Below are 23,846 nucleotides of genomic sequence, written 5' to 3'. Positions count from 1 at the left end.
ATACTAGCCTCGTGCGCAAAGCCATTGAGTTCCTGTCGGAGTGGCTTAATCGGAACCGTTGATGGAGCTCCATTTTGTCTTCTGGCTTGTCAAGCCAGGTCAATAAGTTAATAATGAGACATATGTATTTAAATTCATCCTATTTTTCCATCTTTGTTCTAAGTAACGTCTAAATGGCTGCACTATTTGAATGACTTTGTCTGGGGCTGGGTACCCGCTTGCTCTTGCATTGATATTTGTTATTTCTCCCTTGTCACGACGCCAGTGGTGAATTGTTCATTTTATATTCATTTATGTCGTTTACATTTATAATTTGACAACAGAAAAATGCTAAACGTTAAAAAATCCATTGAGTTGATGTTTTTTTTTTTTTAATAAAACCAGTAGACCGTTGGTAAAAATCGGTGTGTAAACTGTCAATGAAAGAAAAATATTCAAGGTTCTCTCTTTCTAACAGAGCAATTTCCAGTCAAAATATTTAAGGATGCATAATTGGTGCTGTGGTTTATAGAAAGGCTATATAGACTTCCTGGTTACTTTAGTTGGGAGTGAACACTCTGGAGCCTTATCAGTTTTAGAAATAAAACACTTAGTCATGAGTTGGTCCCTTATGCTGGATATTGCTAGCAAAGGGAGACATTCGCAATGAAGGCTGATTGCTTCTGACTGTTTCCATGTCTCTCCTTCATGCCTAACTGGGAGCCAAAGCTGGAGCCCCTGAAGTCGATAAGCCCTTTGCACATTCTATTTTCCCTCTGGACTCTGCAGCCAAAGAGGGGAGATACCTGGGTGTTGTTAAGAAGTTCTGAAAGAGATTCTGAAACGGGGAGGAGGGGAAGTGGGAGAGCGGAGGGGACATATTATATTCCTCGCCCCTCTAAGGGCAAGCTCTTCGTTGAGGCTTTGATTTTGTAGCCATCTAAGAGGACTTTGTCCTTCCTGGATTACCCAGGGGCTAACAACTGGAGCAACTGGGGGTAGTTAACCTGTGTTTCAAATGCCTGGCTAGGTTCAAGGGGCTAGGGGTTCAGGTTCCAGGCTGTTCCGGGATCCTGCCTCCACCCAGGGAGGCAAACACTGTCCTGTGTTCATTCCAGGTGGGCAGGAAGCATCAGGCCATCTTTTCTTTTCATTTCTCTCACCCCATGTGGTAGCGATGCACAAAGAAGTGGGCGTGCACGTGGTTTTTAAGAGAGGGGAAAAAGAAGGGGAAGGGTATTTCAGAGCTGGTCAGGGTGAGGAAGGAAGGTTCGTATCATATACTGGGTCTTCCAGCTGGATTACGTAAAGCTTACCCTGATCTTGTAGAAACTTTTGGCTTAATAAGACCAAAAAGCACCTCGCCTTTAGTGGATGAAAACTGCATTATTTCTAACCGAAGCAGCAGATCAAAGAAAGGAAAATGAATGGACCACGCTGTGCATGCTGGTGCTCAGACGTTCCGCACACGTGACAACTACTTGGGCCTTTGACAAGTTATTTTCCTCAATGGGCCCAATTTAATCGTTCCCTTTTAGAAGCAGGCTTTTGAGTATTTCTTGTAAATATCTGAATGGTCAGCCTATAATCCTATGATTCTGTTTGGAAAACGACACTAGAAGGTAACTTGAACCTGGGATAGACGTATAAACCAGAGAAGCAGCTAAACGGAAAATGCTAAGAGGCTTTTTAGAGAAAAGATTTCCCAGCTTTCCTTTGACCTAGCCTTTGGTTTGCTTCTCTCTTTACAAAGCCAGTAACTTAATATTCGTCTTATATTCGTGTTTAATGAAAATGATATCTCACATGGACAGCACACCATTCAGAGCATTGGCAATAATTAAAAAAAAAAAAAAAGAAAGAAAAAGAAACAACCTCAAGTCTTGGATAACATCTTAGACTAGAAGCAAATAGTTATCTATAAGAATTTATTTCTAAATCTAAAAGCTAGAAATTACTTTTAAAAGCAAGCTTAGGGGAGATTTACAACAAAGCATTGATTTAATGACCTTCCATTTAGGGACTGACTAGCTTGGATTTCAGCTAGGATCACAGAGCCCTTAGTGGTAACACCAATTAGGCAGAACAAGCAAAAAATCCATCTGCCTCCTGACTTTGGAAGTGTGAAGATGAATATAATAAATGTAACACATTCTAGCGTCTCTTTATCTCCTACCATATATGGTTTTCACTTCTTTTTCTTTGCTAGAAGAAAATGAAAATGAAATCCCAAAGACTTTCTGGGTTCTTTATTTTCTTGCCTACAATTTTGGATAGAACATTTTCACTAAGGTGGCATCAGACTATTACAATGTAACCGGCTTAACTCACACCTAAAGACTCAAGGCAGTGGATACTACACTTGTCTATCTTCTCATAAGCACATCTTGCTGATTTCTAATGTCACCTAGAGAGGCAGTCAGTTGCCCTCTAATCATAATGGAAAGCGTCAGTCTGACACTTAACATTCATTAGATGACTCTGGCTTCTTTAGAAAGAATGGCACGAAATGATGAAAACTCAATTGTACCGTGTTTTACATTTCAGTGTGACTGGCATTGTTGTATAGAGTCTAGATATTAAAATATACCCAGATGCCAGCATTTTGGTAAGAATAAGGCTATCAGGCTACCTCCACATTGAGGACAATTAGGGAAGGACAAATGAATCAGTTGGTGGTGTCCACCTGTAGTTTGGGATCAAGTCCTATAGAACTACACCAGTGTAGCTCGAACAGTGCAAGTGAACACTATTGTTTGAAGCTCTGGAGAAGAAATGATCAACCCTGATTTTGTGCTTTTCAAAAACAGCTGAGCATTTTTCTTCCTTGGTCTCCAGAAGCACTTAGCATCCACGTGGGGTGTTTCCGGGCCTGTTGATTTGCTTCGTTATCTACCATCCCTCTGCAGGGGTCTAGATTTATTTATTTATTTATTGCCTTTCTGGAGTGCTCTTGGGTAATCAATCAGATGGCCAATATGCCAGACTCCAGGGTCTCCAGCTACATAGTGCCTCAGTCTGGATGGGAAAGGAAGAGAGAATAAGCAAGGCTAACAGCTGAGAGAAATGGTTTCCCCAGCCCTCAGGGAGCTGACCAGACAAGCTTGAGCCCCCTGGAGCAGTTTCTTCTTGCCTCACAGCAACATAGCCTGCAGGCACCGGCAACAATAGCAGTGGCACCATAGTGACCTCTGGAGGAGGCCCAGCTGGGATCTGCCAGCTGAAGCAGCAGTGCGCCCCGCCAAGGAAACAGGGCCTGCCTGCCCTGTTGCTAAGTCATCTCAGACTGTCTGAAAAGCTGGGGAAGCAGAATTTTCACTTATCCTTGAAAACCCGGGCAGTGTGAGCTGCATCGGAGACCCGGGGACCCAGAAGAGCACTCTCTAGAGGATCAGCAACATCTGTTACTACCCTGAGGAAATGGCTCTGCTCACACACTTGGTTGATTCTTAATGAGATCGATACAACCATTTCAGAAATCCACCCCCCCCCCCAAAAAAAAGAAAAAAAAAGAAAAAGAAAAAAAAAACCCTGACCAAATTAGGGAATTAAAAATCAAAAAAGCATGGTGATTGCAAAATGAACATTAGGATTGGTGGGTGGGGTGACTTCTGGGATTCTTGTAAATGGCTGTTTCTTAGCTGGACAACACAGGTGTCTTCACTTTGTGAAAATTCAGTGAACTCTTCTCTGCGGTTTGTGCTTTTCTCTCTCTCTCTCTCAAATATTCTTCCTTCCTTCCTTCCTTCCTTCCTTCCTTCCTTCCTTCCTTCCTTCTTTTCCTCCTTCCCTCCTTCTTTCCCTTTCCTACTTCCTGCTGTTAAGAAGACAAATCTGATTTTAGGACTAAACGCTAGTAAAACCAGGACATAACGCACAGAATTCCTTGGCTGCATCTATTTTCTCCTCCAACAGAAAGAGGCTTGAATAAACCCTGGAACGGAACGCGTAAGGAATGATCAAACCCGGTAACAAAGCGGGAAGATAAACGTGGTTGCAAGGTGATGCCTGAGCCTCCTCCCTGTACCAAGAGGTGCCCACAAGTAGACGACTTGTTCAAAGACAAGGTCGGAAGACTGCCTGCTGAATCTGTGATGTTAGCCTGCTGGCACTCCCATCTAGACCGGGTCACACAAGTAGTGACACTGCAGTAGACGTTCTCCTGGCACAGCTTTGCTCCGTGACCTTGAGCCTGTCCCTCACTCTTCCTCCCTCATGTCCGTTCGCAAGCTCTAAAAAAATGGGCGTGATGATTCCTCCCCTGGCACCACAATGGGTGATTCTGAACATTCTGGAGATGAAAAAACACTTCTTAATGGATTGTTTCCCAGAAATATTAAGTAAAAAATGATTTAAAAACACCTAGCCATTAATTCCCACAATAGCCACACCCAAAGTCAGTACTTGTGAGTTTTTCCAAGGAGAAAAACGTGGAAATAAACGAAGTTTGAGAAACAGATCAAAAGCCCGTAATCTGAAAATGAAGGATTAGTGAGACATTCAGAAAAAGCATTCCACTTTTGAAATCTCTTATTCTTGATCTTCCCCTCATCCCCCAGATGAAAAATCACGACAGGCTTTCTGATCACTTTTTTTTTTTTTTCCTTTTAAGCTGAAAGGGAAAATCCGTGCTTTAAAGTTAAACAAAAGAACCGGGTCTGCAACTCCAGTCCCCACCCTGAAGCCTTTTGTTCTGGGGACAAGTGGGCATTTCCAAATGCAGAGGCAGGTGACAAGCTTTTGTTTATTTATTTATTCATCTAAACCAAAATCATTTCATCCATCTTTTATTGGCGTGATAGGGAGAAGGAAAGGAGGGCTGCGTGAACGCCCTTTGTCCGCCTCGGGCTGCCGTAGAGACCGCAGTGCGGACTGCACCACGCCCACCAGCCGGTGTCTCCTGGCAGAAACGTTTCAGCACCACCCCAAGAGAATAGAGCGCTCAGGCTGGAGCTGCACCCGGACCCGGGGACTTCTGCCAGGGATGAAGTGAAGGGAGGGATGCCGAGGGGGGCGGAATAAAGCAGAGGCTAGAGCGGCCAACGGGGAGTGGGGAGCGCAACAAAACCGCTCACAGCCAAAGGTGGGCGCAAGGCCCCCCGACAGCGCGAGGCTCGGGCAGAGCCAGCATCGTGCCAGCCGGGGGCGCCGCAGTGCGGGGGCAGGTGCGGCTGTCCAGCGCGGGCACTGCGGCATACCGGGTGGGGCTGAAGGGCGGGCCGATCGTTGCCCGCCCAAGGCTGTGCCCTCCCGGACCCTCCCAGCCCCGCCCAGGGTTCCCCGGGAACCGCTATTCCGCTACCGCAGAGCCCGTTCCTGGTGCGCGCAGCAGCCCAGGAGCTGGCCCTCCCCTGCCACCTCCTCCTCCCATTCAAGCTATGGCTCCTGAAGCTGAGACTTTTCAAAGAAGCCCACCCACACAACCTGGGGTCCCATTGTCCTTTCTGAAAGCTGCAATCAGGACCTCAGGGGCAAGAGTGAGGCTGGGCTTCGTCTAGAAACAGAGCGCAGACGGGTTCCATGCCTGTATCCTCGGGGGCTGGGGGGGGAGGGGGGACGGGCGTGGCCCAAGGACTAGCCTAGTCATTCCCAGGAAAGAAAGAATCGGGAAGTTTTAAGTCAGAAAAGGCATTCTCCATTCTCAGAGGGGTGTGTGTGTGTGTGTGTGTGTGTGTGTGAGACTGGCGGGGGCGGGGAGCACGAGGTGACTGTGATAAAGACGATTTCCATGCGGGCCTTGGCACATGGTGTTTTGACCCCAGGTTTTCGGGTAAGGGGAGGTGGGTCCCAGCCTTTGGCTAGGGCGAGAGCAGAGCTGAAAGAAGAGGTTTTGCTAGGCTCACCCCACCCTTTCTCCGCCTGCGGTTGCGGTTTTATTATGGCCTCCGCTCCGCTGACACCTGCATTTCAATGAGCACGAGAGGAGGTAGCCAAGTCGGCGGTGGCCACGGACCCAGCCAGGTGACCTATCCCTCAGGGCTATTATAAAGATCCCCTCTTTGGGTCTCAAATAAAATAATTTAGAAATTAGCCCAGAAAAAAGAGTCCAGATGGAGTGTGGGAGGTGGCCCGGAGAGGCGTGGGTGCGGGGCGTGCGGGAGAACAAGGTGGCCGTCGCGCCCTGGGTGGGGTCGTGCTGGCGCGTCTCCCCACTCACGCCCCTGGGGGGCCTCGGGACCGCTTACCCAGCTCGATGTTGCCGATGGCACGCCTCAGGTGCTCTTCGGTTACGGTCTCGCCGACCACCACCAGCAAGTAGAACTTGCTGTCTAGGAAGCGGTGCGACAGGCTGGGCGAGGTGGACGCCGCCGGGTTGCCGATGCTGCCCGATGGCTCCGGCTCGGTGGCTTCCACCACCACGGTCGCCATCCTGCCGGCTCTGCTGAAGCCTGAGAGAAGTGTTCCTCTCCCGCCGCTCCTCTGCTCTGCGGCAGGAGAAAGGATTATCTCCGAAGGTGCTGTCTCCGCTCCGCCCCCTGCGTCCCCCCTCCTCCCGGCGCGCGTCGCCTCCCCCTCCGCCCTCTCCCTGCGCGGAAGAGAGGAGCGGGGAGTGAGAGGCCGAGGAGGCGGTGCCGTTTATGTGGAGACTAGGCTAGGAGCCTGGGAGGAAGAGGAGGAGGAAAGGACCACCCGGCACGTCCTCGTGGTGGTTGCCTCCACTCCTCCAGCCCTTAGCCCAGGGCTGATGTCATCTGCAGCAAATCATTTCGCCGGCGGCCCGGAAGCTGGAAGGACGAGGTGTGTGGACAATGGTCTGGGCAGGGCCAGGAGCCAGGCTCTAGGGGACCCAAAGAACTCTGCTGCAGCCCCGAGGGGCGTCTGCACCATCACCCTTACACACACAAACCTTCTTTGCCCTAAACCATCAACCTGGGGAGTGGGGATGACTTCCTGTTTCAGAGCGGGAGTATGTCCTGAGTCAGATTCCACATCTTCAGGCCTGTGCCTGTGCCTCATCCACGTGAAGTCAGAATTTGAGTAATTGCTGCAGTCACAGTGGACGCTGGGTTGAGGGTATCCCACCCAAGAACACAAACCTGTCTTTTTGACCTTGTAGATATAGAAAGGCGTATTTGTCCATTTTTTTTTAAATAACAGGAATATTTATCATCTTCGCTTAAAAGAGACTTTGCAAGACCTAAGCCTAATTTGTTCAGACTTTGGAGTCTAGTCTGGAAAGACTAACTAACGCTCAAAAAAGAACTGGCTTTTGGTGCTCATGGGAAATGAATGGGAAAAGGCAGACATATTATGTTAGATACAGATTTCTTTTCTTAATATGCTGAACAGATAGCATCAGGCATAACAAAGAATAGAGAAGACACTGTCTCTGCCCAGCAGGATTACAGCGACTATAATGTGCTTTTCAGTTCCTTGGGGGATACACAGGCAAAATTATTTTGTGTGACAATGATGCCTTTTAATATACATGTAGCTTTGGGAGTTTTTATTGCTTTTGTCTATATTTAGAAGAACTCCTAATAATGTTTCTAAAGACCACCGTAAACATTCATTTCTCACAAATCTAATGAGTACATTTCTGTATTAGGGCAGAAGAGGAGGGCAAGTGCCTCATCATCATAAAGACTGGGGATCGTTTTAGGGGAGAAAATAGATGGAATTAGATGGAATAGGGAGAAAAAGCCTATTTTCATCTAAAATAACTAATATTGGAGTGTATACTAGTTTTAATTTATACTAAATATAACATACTAAATAGCAGTTTGGTATATACTAGTCAATATACCTGTAACACTGGAGTATACACCAGTTTTAAAATACCAACTGGAGGGGCTGTAGCTTAGCTGGTGGACTTCACGCCCATGTCAGCACCGGAAGCACTGGGCAGTGTAGCCCCAGCACTCAGGCGGTGCAGACAAGGAGGATCTGAAGTTCAAGGTCATCCTTAGCTGAATGAGTTCAAGGTCAGCCTGGATACATAAGACCCTATTTAAAACTGAAACAGAACAAACAAAACCTATTGTGAGACTTTCCCAATAGCCCAGTGTCTTAGGTGTTGACTCTCACAGTTTACTTGTCATAGGCCTTTTTGCCCCGTTTCTTTCTTGAAACCTGGAGAGATGATACTCGGTGAGCAGACCTATGACGCTAGGGGTCTGCACTAAGCGTGCCACAGAGAGTTGGTCACAATTGAACAAGTTTAAAGAGAATATGCAGTTACTCTTAGGAAAGGGCAGCAGGATGACCCATGGTGGAGGTGAGGAGGCAAAGAACATCTTCTTGGAGGCCAACCACCAGGCTCCATCTAGTGAGTTGTCCTCCATTTCTCTGAACCGCCATTACTCCTATGCCTATATGGGTATTTGTGTTGCTTTATGTCTCACATTTCTGTGAGAGATTGTTTGGGGGTGGGGAGGCTGATTTTTGCTCACAGCTTCTTAAGTTTCAGACTGTGGTCTGGAGCCTCCATTCCTTTGGGCAGAACATTGTGGTGGAGGGACCGAGCGGTGGGAGGGTCACTCACCTCCTCATGGGCAGGGAGCAAAGGTACTTCTTTTTTATTCTGTCTGAGCCCAGCCTATGGGGTGCTGCTGCCCATATGCAGGGTGGTTCTTATCCTATTAGCTAATCCTCCCTGGAAACACCGCAACAGATAAACCCAGAGCTGTGCTTTACAAAGCTCTCCACCCAATCAAGTTAATAATCAAGTTCGACAGCAGCGTCCCTTTACCTCGTTAAATGTATTTTGGAACAAAAGTCTACATTTTTGTGTTCATGGAAACACATATCCCAAATAAATAAGAGGTAAGCCCCGGAAAATATACAGAATGAAAATAAGATAATAATTAAATTTCTGCTACATATTGTTACTATATGATCAGGACTGAGCCTGAGGTATGTACTATCCAGGATTAAAAAAAAAAAAAAAAACCAAAAACAGAGACGTGTTGGAATATCCTAACACCTACCTAACTGAATTGTTCCATATCTTGCAATAGATTGTTGGATGAAAGATGCAAGAAGTCAATGAGATGACTCAGGAGGAAAAAGAACTTGCTGCCAAGCCTGGGGACCTACTAAGTTCCATCCCAGGACCCACACAATGAGAGGAGAGAACAGACTATCATAAATCGTCCTGTGACCTCCATGCACACTGGTTAATTAATTTTAATAAGTGCAATAGAAGAAAGAGCTTCTTCATGGTGGCCCTCTGTCCAAGAAAGCCATGACCAGGATCCACCCCATTCTTTGCCCACCCTTTGCAATCCAGGGATATTATGGCAGAACACAGACTAGCGATGGCTACTTTACACGCAGTCAACTAACTTGGCTCTTTTGAATGTCCAGTCCCTTTGTTGCAGAAGTGGGAAGAACTGGATCTTTGTGACTATGTGAGGGAAGAGTACAGGGAAGAGACTTCAGAAGCTTGTAACCCAGGGTCGGGATCAGCCTAAGCATCAAGGCATGGCTGATTAGATGATACCCCACCCCCATTTCCTTAGACAACGGAGTAAAGGTAGCCTTACAAAATATGTACAGGTGACCCCTCTACCAACACCTCTGGGAGAAAAGTTAAAAGAAAACCCAACATGGTCAGCCACTCTTCTAAGTTAGAAAAGTTCCCCACTCCCAAGACAAAGGAGACAATTATAAAGAGAAAATGCACCCCACAAGGAAGCCTGCCTGTATCACCAGCTTTTAGTGACTACACTTGAGTGTCCCAAAGGCTCTGCAAACTCAATCGGCTCCAGGCTGGAATCATCTTCATCCTCTAGCGCTGATCTCGCATATCTGTTTCATTGAACGGTAACACATCTATCCCACACCGCAAGGTAGAAACCGTGCCGACATCTGGGACCCTTCCCTGGACCTGGCTTCAAGTGCAGTCAGCGCCACATGGAGCCTGGTGAGTTTCACTTTCGCCTTCTAGATGTCTCCTCAACCATCCATTTCTCTCCATTATCATGGCCCCAGTCCTCGCCATTATGAGAGGTATTATATATATATAATAGCTCTGGAGTAAACGTCTCCCTCATCCAGACATGTTGGCAATGAACTGGGGGCCTTTAGTCCCAACACTCAGAAGGTAGAGGCAGGCAGATCTCTGTGAGTTCGAGACCAGCCTGGTCTACAGAGTGAGTTCCAGGACAGCCAGGGCTACACAGAGAAACCCTGTCTTAGAAAACAAAACAGGAATATGAAAATTCTAATATTATAATATTTTATTATTTATTTGACAGCAAGAAGACATTAGGAGAAGACTTACCTTGTTAGTTGGTTAGCCTAAGATATAGTTTATGTAGGAAAGAAGGACAATGGACAAACACATGGCTCTTTATTTACTAATTGTCAACATTGCTCATTCTATACCATTCTTCCAAAGCAACCACTATTTTTCTATCATTAATATCTACTTTAGAAGCCTGGGGAGGCTGCTTCCTGGGGCCAGGCAGGAACCCCAGGGGAGCAATAGGGACACCAATCCACCCACAAAACTTTTGACCCAAAACTTATCCTGTTTACAAGAAATGCAAGAACTGGAGATGGAGCAAGGAATGTCCAACCAATTACCTGCCCAACTTGAGACTCAGCTCATGGGCAAACACCAAATCTCTAACACTATTAATGATACTGTTATGCTTGCAGTTAGGAGTCTAGCATGGCTGTTCTCTGAGAGGCCCCACCTACTAATTGACTCAGACAGAGGCATACCCCACAGCCAAACAGAGGGTGGAGCTTAAGGACTCTTATGGAAGAACAGAAGAAAGGATTGCAGCCACAAAGGGCATAGGAAACTCCACAGGAAGACCAACAGAGTCAACTAACCTCGGGGCTCTCAAGGATTGAACCACCAACCAAAGACCATACACAGGCTGGACCTAGGCCTCTGTTCAGATATAGCAGATGGAGAGCTTGGTCTTCATGTGGGTTCTGAACAACTAGAACAGGGCTATCCCAAAAGCTGTGAACATATCCCTGTCCGTGGGATATGTTCTTCTAGCTGGGCTGTCTTGTCTGGTCTCAGTGGGAGTGGAAGTGCCTAATCTCTCAGAGACTTGAAGTGCCAGGGTTGGGAGGATTCCCAGGGTGGGGCCCCATTAGCTCAGAGGAGAAGATGGGGGAGAGGGGAAGGAGGAAGAATTATGAGAGGGAGTGACTAGGAGAGAGGGGGCAGTGAGCAGAATGTAAAGCGAATAAGTAAAAAATTAATTAATTAATTAATTGACTGATTGATTAAAATCTACCATAGAGCTGTTATTCTTACTGATATTCATTTCCCCCTCTTGGCAAGCATTATATAGAATACTACCCCCTTACCTTGTATTATCCTCAGAACCTGGGTTTATCTGCCTCTCCAAGAAGCTCACACTACTTAATTAAAAATAGGACTTAGAGATCTTGACCATCGTGGTCTTCATTTTCAGTAAGCATATATAAGGGATCTTGTCTTTTAAAGATGAGAAAACACTAAGGGTTGACTCTAACACAAGTCAAGGCCACAGGGTCTGCTTATTCTTCACCTTTGTCTTACACCTGGACTTCTCAAAGACAAGGACAGGTTAGAGCAGAGAGCACCTCCTTTTCTCTGCCTTACACTCAGTATTGTAGATTTAAAAACGCAACCGTATGGCCAATATTGCCATTTAAATATTTTCGCCGTTGTTTTTGTCCTTAGCATGTATCACACTAGAAAACCGAAACACTCGGTCATCAGACACTGGCATGGTCATCCCTTCCTGCTTTCCGTCACTGTGAACCCTCCCCTGTCCCCTTTTCAGGACAGTAGCAAGATACCAATATCAACAGCATTACTGAAAGCAGCTTGCAATTTCTTTTGGCAATTTCCTTTTTCAATAGCTCTCTCCCCAAGGCATACAGTTTTATGCAGTCTAATTAATTAATTCCTTTTTATAGGATGATGCCATTAACTCAATACATAGATTCATTGGTTTCATTTGCAATAGTTCTGAGCTGAATTTTAAATTCAATTTTGCTTTATAATTATGAATATATGGCTTCAAGGTCAAATTTATAAGACAATTTGTACCCAGACGACTTCAGTCTCTACTTATATTCCCTCTACCATGCTCCCTGACTTCCCTTAGAGGCACGCTGCCTATCTACCTACCCCTCCCCTCCACCTCACCCCTCCAGCCCACCCCCATCCTGGTTGTCTGGGCTTATTTAGTCTTTTCTTTTACAAATCTAAATACAGGGCTGAGGGTGTAGCTTCTTGGCAGAGCACATACTTAGCTTGCACTAGGCCCTGGGCTTAATCCCTAGAGTTGAAACAAACAAACAAAACAACAATAAACCAGTAAATGCATAGTACGTAATAATATATCCTGATGTGAAATATATATATATATATATATATATATATATGTGTGTGTGTGTGTGTGTATATATATATATATATATATATATATATATATATATATATGAGTGAGGTATATACCTCATTCTTTTCTATTGTTACATAGTAATCCATTAGGTTTATATATAACTTACCGGTGAGAATCCATTGTTGGTGGGCATTTGGGCTATCTCTAACTTGATTTATATTATAAACAATATTTGTATCAGTTACTTTTCTTCTTCCTTCAACAAAAGCAGCTTGAGGAAGGAAAGACTTCATTTTGGCTCACAGTTTGAGGGTACAGTCCCTCCTGCTGGGGAAAGCGCGGGGTGAGATCAGTTCCAGCAAGAGCCTGAGACAGCTGGCCTTGTGTGTCGCAGTGAGACAGGAGAGAGAAGGGAATTGCTCACACTCTGGTCAACTTCTGTTTTTCCCTTTTCTTCATTCTAGGGCCTTGCCCGTGAGAAGGTGCTGACCCATGTTCTAGAAAGGTCTTTTCTGTTCAGTTAAACCTTGGTGAAAATGCCCTTACAGATACACTCACTAAAGATGGATTTCAAAGGGATACTATATCCTGTCAGGCTAACAGTGAAGATAGTCATCGCAGTAATTATTAGCATTATTTTCTCCCTTTGTAACCTGGCTGGCTAACCCTCAGCCAGTCTGTGAGCCACACAGCACCAGGGGAATGATTTTACCTGATTGGTCATTTTACTTCACTCCTCTTGAAATTTCATATTATCTTTTTTTAAAGATTTATTTATTAATTATTATTATTATTATATCTAAGTATACTGTAGCTGTCTTCAGACACACCAGAAGAGGGCGTCAGATCTCATTACAGGTGGTTGTGAGCCACCATGTGGTTGCTGGGTTTTTTGAACTCAGGACCTTCGGAAGAGCTGTCAGTTCTCTTAACCGCGGAGTCATCTCTTCAACGCTCATATTATCTTTAGAATAAAAACAAAACTACTACTATCTCTCCTTGTCCTTCTCCTCCTCCTCCTCCTTCTCCTCTTCTTCCTCTTTTTCCTCATCCTCCTTCTCTTCTTTCTTCTTCTTCTTCTTCTTCTTCTTCTTCTTCTTCTTCTTCTTCTTCTTCTTCTTCTTCTTCTTCTTCCTCCTCCTCCTCCTCCTCCTCCTCTTCCTCCTTCTCCTTCTCCTCCTCTTCCTCCTCCTCTTCTTCTTCTTCTTCCTCTTCTTCTTCCTCTTCTTCTCCTCCTCTTTCCCCCTCCTCTTCTTCTTTCTTTTCTTTTGTTTTGGTTTGTTGGCCTTGTTTTGAGACAGAATCTCACTATGTAACCTTGGTGTAGACCATGACTGACCTCAGACTCTGAGATCCACCTGCCTCTACCTCCTAAGTGCTAAGGTAAAAGGCCTGTGCCACCATGCCTAACCCAAGACCAAACTTCTTCACATGGCCTACAAGGACCCCCCCAAAATAATCTAGCCCCTGCTTATTTGCCCTGGGCAACCTGTACTCCAGCCTTGCCCTTGTCTTTTAGCCTCAGTCACCCTCAGCTGGCCCTGCTCAGCTTTTCTTTCCTCCCTATGTAGACCTTTTTGCCTGGCGCTGGCTGCTTCACCTCTCCTGGTTAATATGGCTTAACCCCACAGGTGGTACCTCTGCCATCACTTCTGTGGGAAGCCACTCCAGCTAACCTTTTTAGATGCACTTGGATCACCAGGCCTTGGTTATCTGCAGTACTTAATTTATCACCTATGTAAGCAATTTCTAAAATCTGTTTGTCTTCTCCATAGACTCTGTGTGCACTCTAGGGTGGGCGAAGGCCATGTCTTTACTTCTGGAGAGCTCCTTCAAAACACACACACACACACACATACACACACACATACACACACACATACACACACACACACACACACATACATACACACATACATACACACACACATACACACACACACACACACACACTCACGCAGGCACTCATACACAAACATACCAGCTCACTTCAGTGTTCCTAGTGCCCAAGGACGGTCTGTGTTCATTTAATAACTGAAAACCCTCTCTGATGAAAAAAAGGGTGGCATCTGTGGGTTGTGTCACTGTGCTAAGGTTGACTGCTGGCCTTGAGTTAATTCCCACCAACATGCTAAGCACTTGATAATGTGGGTTTTCTTGTTGTTTTGTGTTTTTAAGAAAGAAAGAATACAAAGCTGGGTCGGTAGCAAGGTGAGGAAGGAGCTGGGAAAAGTTGGAAGAAGGAAAACAATATCGTCAAAATATGTTGGATGAAATTCTTAAAGATTGAGTAAAAACATCATTTCAATGCGGAATGAATCTAGAATGTAATTCAAGGGCACGTTTAGCAATGAGGACGTAGGCTGGGTTTGCTCAGCATCAATTTGCCTTGCCTGCCCAAATTCTAAGCTAGCTATAGAAAACAGCAAAGTCTGGGAAGAAACAAGAAATTAGGGAAATGATTTATAGTGTATGAGCTATTAGAGGCAGTTTTAATAGTATTATGTGCTGCGTCATTGGCAGGGCTACTGTTCTCTGCGGGCCATTTGCATTATTTCTACGGGGCATTTCTGCAAATTCAATGCTCATAACCTCGGCTACAGAGAAGTGTCTTGCACTCACTTATATTTAATTATGCTTGCCTGGGAAATTGCCTCTTCTTTTGGTACAGTGTTGAGGGGGGAGGAAATATTGCCTCAGGAGGCAACTGTGGTAACATCCCTTTTAGCTGCATGAACTGACCAGTCTTCTTCAACAGCAAAGGAATGGTCAACATAAAACCCCACAACTGGATAGAGCACTGTTTTTATGTGTGTGTGTGTGTGTTTAAACATATAAATGTAAACACACATGTGTTTACACACATGTATACATACACATATATACATGTACATATATGTATAGCTCCTCCCCCAAGTCAATAATATTTTACATATGGTTCTTTAATAGCGTTTCTTTTTTGAAGCTCTCTACAGATATGTGAAGCTTGACCTCATTTTCGAAACTCCTGCACAGGAAGCCACAGTCTGATTCGTCCGCCGTTCATTCACTCGCTCTTCCCCATCTGCAGACCTTCAGCAGATCTCTGCGTTCTTCAAACTGATGTGGCAATGGCCGTGTGTCTATGTGTGTTCAGCTCTCTGGGCACAGACGGCTGGAGTAGAGCAGATAGGCTACGTGTACTACCTTATTTTAACACGAGCTGCCTCCTCCTGTCAAGAGACCTCAAGGGAAGTCAACTGCTGAGTTCCTGCCACATCACCACCTCTTCTTCCGAACTCCCAGGGTTTTCCTCGTAACAGATACATATTTTTATTTAAAAAATCAAGTTTTTATTTGCCCCCACCCATTAATCTTTTAAATCACATTACTTCTGTTTTATCAATTAAACATGTGCTCTTAAATCAATCTCTCTCTCTCTCTCTCTCTTTCCTTTTGTATTGCTAGCTTCATGTGTTGCTATTGTTGTCTTGTTTTTGATAATTTCTTAAATTTTACATGTGTGGATATATATGACTAAGAGGAGGGGTTGAATATACACATGGTATACACTTTCCAGAGGTGGGTTTTTTCCCCTCCTACTCTGTGAGTGCTGGGTATTGAACTCAGGTCATCCGGTCTGGCTGCCTGTACCTCCACCTGCTGAGACATCTGGCTGGCCTGGTTTTGGTTTGTGAAATAGGATTTGATGCAATCCAGGCTGGCATAGAACTCACTATGTAGCCAAAGACGCTTGGCTGAACTATTGGTTTGAAAGCAGAGATCTCAATACATCTGAATAAGTAATCTCTAGGAGGAGGTGCACGATTTTAGATTGGGAGTCATCCAGACAGCACGTTGCAGTTAAGATTTACCCACACCAATGAACTCTACACGTGTTGCAAATGTTTCCTCTCTGTGTTGAGTTTTGTGTTTTGGTCCCTTTCTGACCGCGTTGACCTTTCCAGTTCAACCAACCTTATAAGGAAGAATGAGTTATTTATGAGTTATTAGGATATAGTTTCCCCCAAACCTTAGCATTCTAATAATTTTATAGACATGTTCAATTAAGAGGGTATCAGGAAGAAATATTTTAAATTGCCCTAGAAGAATGGTTTGGGTTTTTTGTTTGTTTGTTTGTTTTGTTTTTGTTTTTGTTTTGTAACAGGCATACAGAGAGGACATCCTCATGAAGGGACAGGATGTGCAAAGCCAGCCAGCAGGGACACACTGAGCTCACCCCTGAAAAGAGCTGGTGCTTCCCTCCTTCCTTTTATATAGGAAGCAATGGCGGTGAGCCAAACAATCTGTCCTTCGCCTTGCTGGGGAGTGTCTCCACACACCCTGGTCCTAATCGTGAAGGGCAGGCATCCCCCATGCCTTTGACCAATGCGTAGCGTTCCTTTGTGTGGGTAAATCTTACTGAGTCGTGGCTGTCTTGATGTCTTGATGACTCCCAATCTCAAATAGCAGTGCTGTAGTTAGGAACAAATCAGACAATGTAAACAACACTGCAGCCTTTGGCATTTCTCTCCTGGGGGTGTGGGGGGCATGCTTCAGAAATTGCTGAGTCAAGGGAAGCACATTTGTAATATTGAAAGATGGTGAAAACTTGCCTCCTTCACAATCTGTGTCAATAGTATGCACTCTCCCAGTGGCAGACACCTGAGCTGCTTCTCAACATGCAAGACTTTTTAAACCTTATTTGTTCCAGTGTTATAGATAATAGTTTCTTTATGATTTCAGCCGCAGTGTGTGTGTGTGTGTGTGTGTGTGTGTGTGTGTGTGTGTGTGTGTGGTGGTTGTAGGTACACATGTGCATGCACCTGCAGATGTGCATGGGTGTGTGCAGGTCCGGGGGTAACTCTTTGTGGCTTTCTTTGATCACTTTCCACTTTAGTTTTTGAGACAGAGTCTCTCACTGAACCTGAATTCCATCCATTTGGCTAGACTGGCTGAGGCTTCAGTGATTCACTTGACAAACCCCTTATTGCCCTAATGGGGGTCATAGGCATACACCACCATGCCAGGCTTCTTAGATGTGTTCTTGGGATCTGACCCCAGGTCTCCGTCATTCACAGCCATCTGTCCAGCCTAGCTGAATAGGTTTTCCTGTGTGTGCAGGGAGCCGTATGCTTTGTCCTCTACCTACATTTTCATGAATGATTCCTGTTTCTCTTATTGATTTGTGTGTGTTCTTTCTATATGAAGGGAATTAGCCATTTTTTATGGTATGACTTGCAAATATTATTTCCTCAGGCTGGCATCTGTCCTTCTGACTGTTTTGTAGATCTTACCCTGGGAAATATCATTATGCAGCTGTTTCAGTTCTGGCTTCTGGCTCCTTTCTCATACTTGGGCCTTAAAATGGCTTTGCATTTATTAGATTATACAAGAAGATTTTCCCTGGATTTTGTCCAGTGCTTTGGAGACTTAAATATTTAATATTTTGGATATATCCAGATGTAGACTGAGATCTGTTATCAGTTCCTAAGTTCCTTAGCACTTTGCTGATGCAAGCTTTTACAGCATGATGTCATGATTCAGTGTCTGATCTTTCTCCTCAATTGATTTTAGGATCTTTGAGAGTGGGTTCTTTGCTTTTATTCCCCCACTTGCCTTCTGGCCACTTCAACCCCAGCCCAAGTGTCTTCAGGTGTCAGCAACTGGGCAGCTCAGACTGGGCTGCTGTCCACTGCCAAGGGAGGTAAGATTCCACCTGAGTTGAGATGAGGCCTGAGAAGGAGAGAACGTAAATGAGGTTGGGAAGTTCTCGTCCAGTGCCTTTTCATTAAGCTCTGGGTCTCACTGGCTGCAAATGCCAAATGAGTCATTCTGACACATCAAAGGACCACATGCCAAGAGAAAGAATTACACTGGAAATAGCCAGGCCTGCTTGGAGATGGCTTTCTCAACTGGCAGTGCAGGCAGGCAGCCACTCAGCCCACAGCAGAGCAATAGCCAGCCAGTCTGCAGCTTAAGTGCAAAGCCAAGCTGCAGGTACAAATGCAGGCTCTCTTCCCAGGGTGCCAGTGGCCACTGGGGACAGTCCTCCCAGCTCACCATGCGGATGAATATCTCTGGCTAACCGAGAAATCCTGAATGAGATAAAAAATGTGCCTTGAGACTCTAGGGGCCACATGTAAGTGGCACTAGGCCAGGCTAAAGTCACCTGAAGAGCATTAACACAGCATCTGTAATCTACCCTGTGCTGTTTCTAGTGCCTCCTTGGTAGACGTGAGGGAACACAGTTAGAGCTGACTTTCTCCAGAAAGTAACAGACACACGGAAATAGGGTGTCAGGCCCAGAAAAGGAGCTTGATCCAGAGTGTAAAAAAGAAGCAGCTACATCCAGCTGAAGGGACCAGGAAAGTTCAGAAGGAAGGGACACGACTACCACCAGAGCCGAGGGTCAGAAGGTGTCTTAGTCAGGGTTTCTATTCCTGCACAAACATCATGACCAAGAATTAAGTTGGGGAGGAAAGGGTTTATTCAGCTTACACTTCCATGCTGCTATTCATCAAGGAACTCAGAACTGGAACTCAAGCAGGTCAGAAAGCAGGAGCTGATGCAGAGGCCATGGAGGGATGTTCTTTACTGGCTTGCTTCCCCTGGCTTGCTCAGCCTGCTCTCTTATAGAACCCAAGACTACCAGCCCAGGGATGGCACCACCTACAATTGGCTCTCCCCGCTTGATCACTAATTGAGAAAATGCCTCACAGCTGGATCTCATGGAGGCACTTTCCCAACTGAAGCTCCTTTCTCTGTGATAACTACAGCTGTGTCAAGTTGACACACAAAACCAGCCAGTACAGAAGGTCACTTTCAGAAGCTGTTTGGAGCAATGCTGATGGGGTCTGGGAAGGAATGCAGACAGAATAGTGCCCCCACCCTAACCCCTGTCTGTACATGTCATTGTGACACAGTGGTTCTCCATCTTCTCAATACTGTGACTCTTTAATACAGTTCCTCGTGTTGTGGTGATGCCCAACCACAAATTATTTTCACTACTACTTTCTAAGTGTAACTTTGCAACTGTTCTGAATTGTAATGTTAACATTTTTTGGAGAGAGAGGTTTGTCAAAGGGTCTTGACCCACGGGTTGAGAACTGTTGTTTTAGTAGTAAGGACCTTTGCAAATGTGATTCAATGAAGGATTCTGGGGTATGATGATGTCCTAGTTAGGGCTTTACTGCTGTGAACAGACGCCATGACCAAGGCAACTCCTATAAAGAACAACATCTAATTGGGGCTGGCTTACAGGTTCAGAGGATCAGTTCATTATCATCAGGGTGGGAACATGGCAGCATCCAGGCATGGTGCAGGAGGAGCTTGAGAGTTCTACATCTTCATCTGAAGGCTGCTAGCAGAATACTGACTTCCAGGCAGCTAGGGTGAGGGTCTTAAAGCCCATACCCACACACCTACTCCAACAAAGCCACATCTCCTAATATTGCCACTCCCCGGGCTGAGAATATACAAACCATCACAGATGATCTGCTCGAAAGGATCCTTGTAAGAGATACTCAGTGTTCGAGTCAGAGAAGATGTGACCATGGAAGAGGGGACAGAAGGATGTGGGAGGGGAAGGAAGCAGAGAAGGGAAAGACAAGACTGAGATCCAAAGATGGGGGGGGGGTAATAAGCCAAGAATGTAGCTTCTGGAGGCTGGACAAGCCAGAGAAATGGATTCTCCCCACTGTGACCCCAGAAGGAACAAAACCATGCTGATGCCAAGATACAGGACTACAGATCTCCAGAACTGGTTAAGAATACGTATTTTATACCCAAGAAGCTGAAGGGGTTTGCAGCCCCATAGGAGGAACAACAATATGAACTAACCAGTACCCCCAGAGCTCCCTGGGACTAAACCACCAATCAAAGAAAACACATGAAGGGACTCATGGCTCCAGCTGCATATGTAGCAGAGGATGGCCTAGTTTGTCATCAATGGGAGGAGAGGCTCTTGGTCCTGTGAAGGTTCTATGTCCCAGTATAGGGGAATGCCAGGGTCAGGAAGTAGGAGTGGGTGGGTTGGGGAGCAGGGCAAGGGGGGAGGGGATAAGGGATTTTAGGAGGGGAAACTAGGAAAGGGGATAACATTTGAAATGTAAATAAAGGGAATATCTAATAAAAAAAAGAGTAGGTATTTTACATCATCACGTTTGCTGTAATTTGTTACACAGGAGCAGGAAACTAATGTAATGAGTTAGACACTTACTTGAGTGTGCCTGAAGTGCCCTCATGTAGTCAGGATTCTAGCCAGCTCTGCTAGACCTACCCACCCTGCAGGATGGGTCATGGGCAGTATAGGGTTAGAGCTTCCAATGAGTCCTCTGGCTTGCCATTTCTCATCCTTGAGCTCCTTGCATGATCAGTTGGGGAACTGGGCATCCACCCTCTGCATAGTATAAAGTCCAATAAGCGTTCCTGAGATTGCTGTGAACAGTGATACAGTCAATGTTGTCCTGGGTGGCGTTGCTCAAATCCATGGCCACTAAGTATTTGATTTCCCATTAGCTGCTGTTCTGTAAGACTTGTGATTTGTGGATTAGTAACCTCCTAGATGAATTGTGTGTGCATGGTGGTGGTGGTGGTGGTGAGTGGATGAGTGTGTGTGTGTGTGTGTGTGTGTGTGTGTGTGTATGTGATGGGGGGTGTATTTACTTTTAAAAAATGATGAGAAAACAGAAAACCATGTTCAGATACCCAGATGAAAGAAAGTTATTTTGGTTGTGATAGTAGGGGAAAAAAGAGTCATTAGTCTGACCACTCACACATTCTTGAATCGGCGTATTTAATAAGCATCTACCATGTGCCAGATACTGTGTGTGTTCTAGGAGAGATGATGAGAAAAAACAGATTTGGACCAATGCCCATAACGCAGGTATAGGTAACAGGAAAAAGTAGAGAAATTGGTATTTTAAACATTATTCTCTCTCCCAGCTTTGAGGCCAAATTGACAAATATATATTTATTGTGCATAATGTGATGGTTTGACTCACACAGCATAAAATTATTATCACCATCAGATAACTTAACATAGGCAACACCACGCAAGTTATATCATGTAGGGAGCTTTTGCTCATGTGTGTGCCCATGTGCATATGTCTATGTGTGCTCATGCATGTTTGTGTGTGTGTGTATGTGTGTGTGTACAGCTTTAAAAACTGTGATGCTACAGACTCCATGTGAAATATGGCAGCATCTCATGTCCTCTTGATGCACACTAGGCAGCAAGAATAGAGCCACCACAGTGGATATACTATAAGAAAGATCTCCTGGCAGTGGAGCACGAAGGATCTACATAACCAAGGGTGTGTGGGATTGCGACTGGGCTCCTTGAAGCCTGGCTGCCAGGCTGCTGGACTGGCTTCTCAGAACCTCTGAAAACCAACTCTCAATTCCCAGGATATAAAACAAGCACAGTGAGGTCACCAGCACCATTGACAAGAGGTAGCATTACATCTCCAGAAATAAGGACGAAATTGTCCTTGTTCAGCCTTTTAAACAATATACTCTCCTGGCAGATAGAAAAATTGCCTACATTTTAACTATATCCAACTTCAAAAGATGACTGATAATCAGCATGGCTGCAAACAAATAAAACCAAGCACAATAAAGAGCAATTTCATTTTTTTTTTTTTTTTTTTTTTGCTTTATTGAAACGGGATTTCTCTATGGCTCTTTTGGAAGGCACTATGTAGATCAGGCTGACCTCAAACTCACAGAGATCCTCCTGCCTCTGCCTTCCAATGAGATTAAACTTTATCCATGAGATTAAATTTTATCCATGAAATTAAATTTTATCCATGAGATTGAAGGCATGCAGGAGCAGGCCCAGCCTCAGTAAAGACTAATTGTAAAGAAAGGCTTGGATCTGACTGGGAACAGTTACTGGCTTCAATAGTAATGACAGGTGGATGAATAAAACCCTCAAAAGTGACAGGGCTTTGTCATCTGAACTCAGGGCCACTGTGTGTATCTTGGATCATACATGCTCTCTTCTGAGCATTTTCCTGTTCCTTCCCCACTATCACCAAGGAGGGCATACTGGGAAGGCATTAATGACAGTGATGAAATTAGACCAATAGTTATGCATCTGACTCTATCACCCTGCAAAATAAGCTTCAAATATTCACTCAGTATTTTGACAGGAAAAAAAACCACCCTCCCTATATCTAAATAATCCCCAAAGATGCCCCTAGCATATGTTATAGCATCGTGTGATACTCATCGGTTGCAGGATGAGGTTATCAAGCAGGCTCCTCATTTCGTCGTCCAATCTCATCCCATATTAGTGGCAGGACAATCTCCTTTAGCTCCCTGTGTCAGCATCCTCACCTAGACAACAAAGAAACAACACCATCTCTATGCACACAATTCAATCACTCATTCATTAAGCACTGACTGTGTACCCTTGGGGTATCAGAAATGAGGACAGTTGCTGAGGACACAGCGGTGGGCTATTTATTTGTTTGTTTATTTGATCTTGTAAAAAATATACTATAAGATACAGGTGATGGTGTCCACAGCTCCTGAGTAGATGTTAGTTTTTTTTTGATTTTTAATATTTTTATTACATATTTTCCTCAATTACATTTCCAATGCTATCCCAAAAGTCCCCCATAGCGCCCCCCACTTCCCTACCCACCCATTCCCATTCTTTTGGCCCTGGCATTCCCCTATATTGGGGCATATAAAGTTTGCAAGTCCAATGGGCCTCTCTTTCCAGTGATGGCCGACTAGGCCATCTTTCGATACATATGCAGCTAGAGACAAGAGCTCCGGGGTTCTGGTTAGTACATCATGTTGTTCCAACAATAGGGTTGCAGATCCCTTTAGCTCCTTGGGTACTTTCTCTAGCTTCTCCATTGGGAGCCCTGTGATACATCCAATAGCTGACTGTGAACATCCACTCCTGTGTTTGCTAGGCCCCGGCATCGTCTCACAAGAGACAGCTATATTTGGGTCCTTTCAGCAAAATCTTGCTAGTGTATGCAATGGTGTCAGCGTTTAGAAGCTGATTATGGGATGGATCCCTGGATACGGCAGTCTCTAAATGGTCCATCCTTTCATCACAGCTACGAACTTTGTCTCTGTAACTCCTTCCCTGGGTGTTTTGTTCCCAATTCTAAGAAGGTGCACAGTGTCCACACTTTGGTCTTCATTCTTCTTGAGTTTCATGCGTTTATCAAATTGTATCTTATATCTTGGGTATCCTAAGTTTTGGGCTAATATCCACTTATCAGTGAATACATATTGTGTGAGTTCTTTTGTGATTGTGTTACTTCACTCAAGATGATGCCCTCCAGGTCCATCCATTTGGCTAGGAATTTCATAAATTCATTCTTTTTAATAGCTGAGTAGTACTCCATTGTGTAAATGTACCATAATTTCTGTATCCATTCCTCTGTTGAGGGACATCTGGGTTCTTTCCAGCTTCTGGCTATTATAAATAGGGCTGCTATGAACATAGTGGAGCATGTGTCCTTTTTACCGGTTGGGACATCTTCTGGATATATGCCCAGGAGAGGTATTGCTGGATCCTCCGGTAGTACTATGTCCAATTTTCTGAGG

General features: G+C 44.9%; 1 protein-coding gene and 1 long non-coding RNA gene across 2 annotated transcripts in view; one reads left to right on the top strand and one right to left on the bottom strand.

The window, feature by feature from the left end:
• The window catches only part of Map1b (microtubule associated protein 1B), a 91,576-nt gene extending 85,106 nt beyond the window's left edge, over window positions 1–6,470 (bottom strand). Inside the window, exon 1 of the mRNA XM_021179887.3 lies at window positions 6,165–6,470. Within this exon, the coding sequence (XP_021035546.1) occupies window positions 6,165–6,348 (184 nt within the window). The 5' untranslated portion in view covers window positions 6,349–6,470. The remainder of the gene's footprint in view (window positions 1–6,164) is intronic.
• Window positions 5,846–15,679, top strand: LOC115029079 (uncharacterized). The gene is made up of 3 exons (XR_015045372.1): window positions 5,846–5,940; window positions 8,940–9,847; window positions 15,253–15,679. It is a non-coding gene; the product is annotated as an uncharacterized LOC115029079 (long non-coding RNA).
• The last annotated feature ends 8,167 nt before the right edge of the window (window positions 15,680–23,846 follow it).

Source organism: Mus caroli, unplaced genomic scaffold (assembly GCF_978045245.1).
Source record: "Mus caroli unplaced genomic scaffold, Mus_caroli_1 scaffold_15, whole genome shotgun sequence".
NCBI classification, from domain to species: Eukaryota; Metazoa; Chordata; class Mammalia; order Rodentia; family Muridae; genus Mus; species Mus caroli.
The sequence above is the reverse complement of the archived record's forward strand: the minus strand, read 5'-3'. Positions and strand labels throughout refer to the sequence as shown.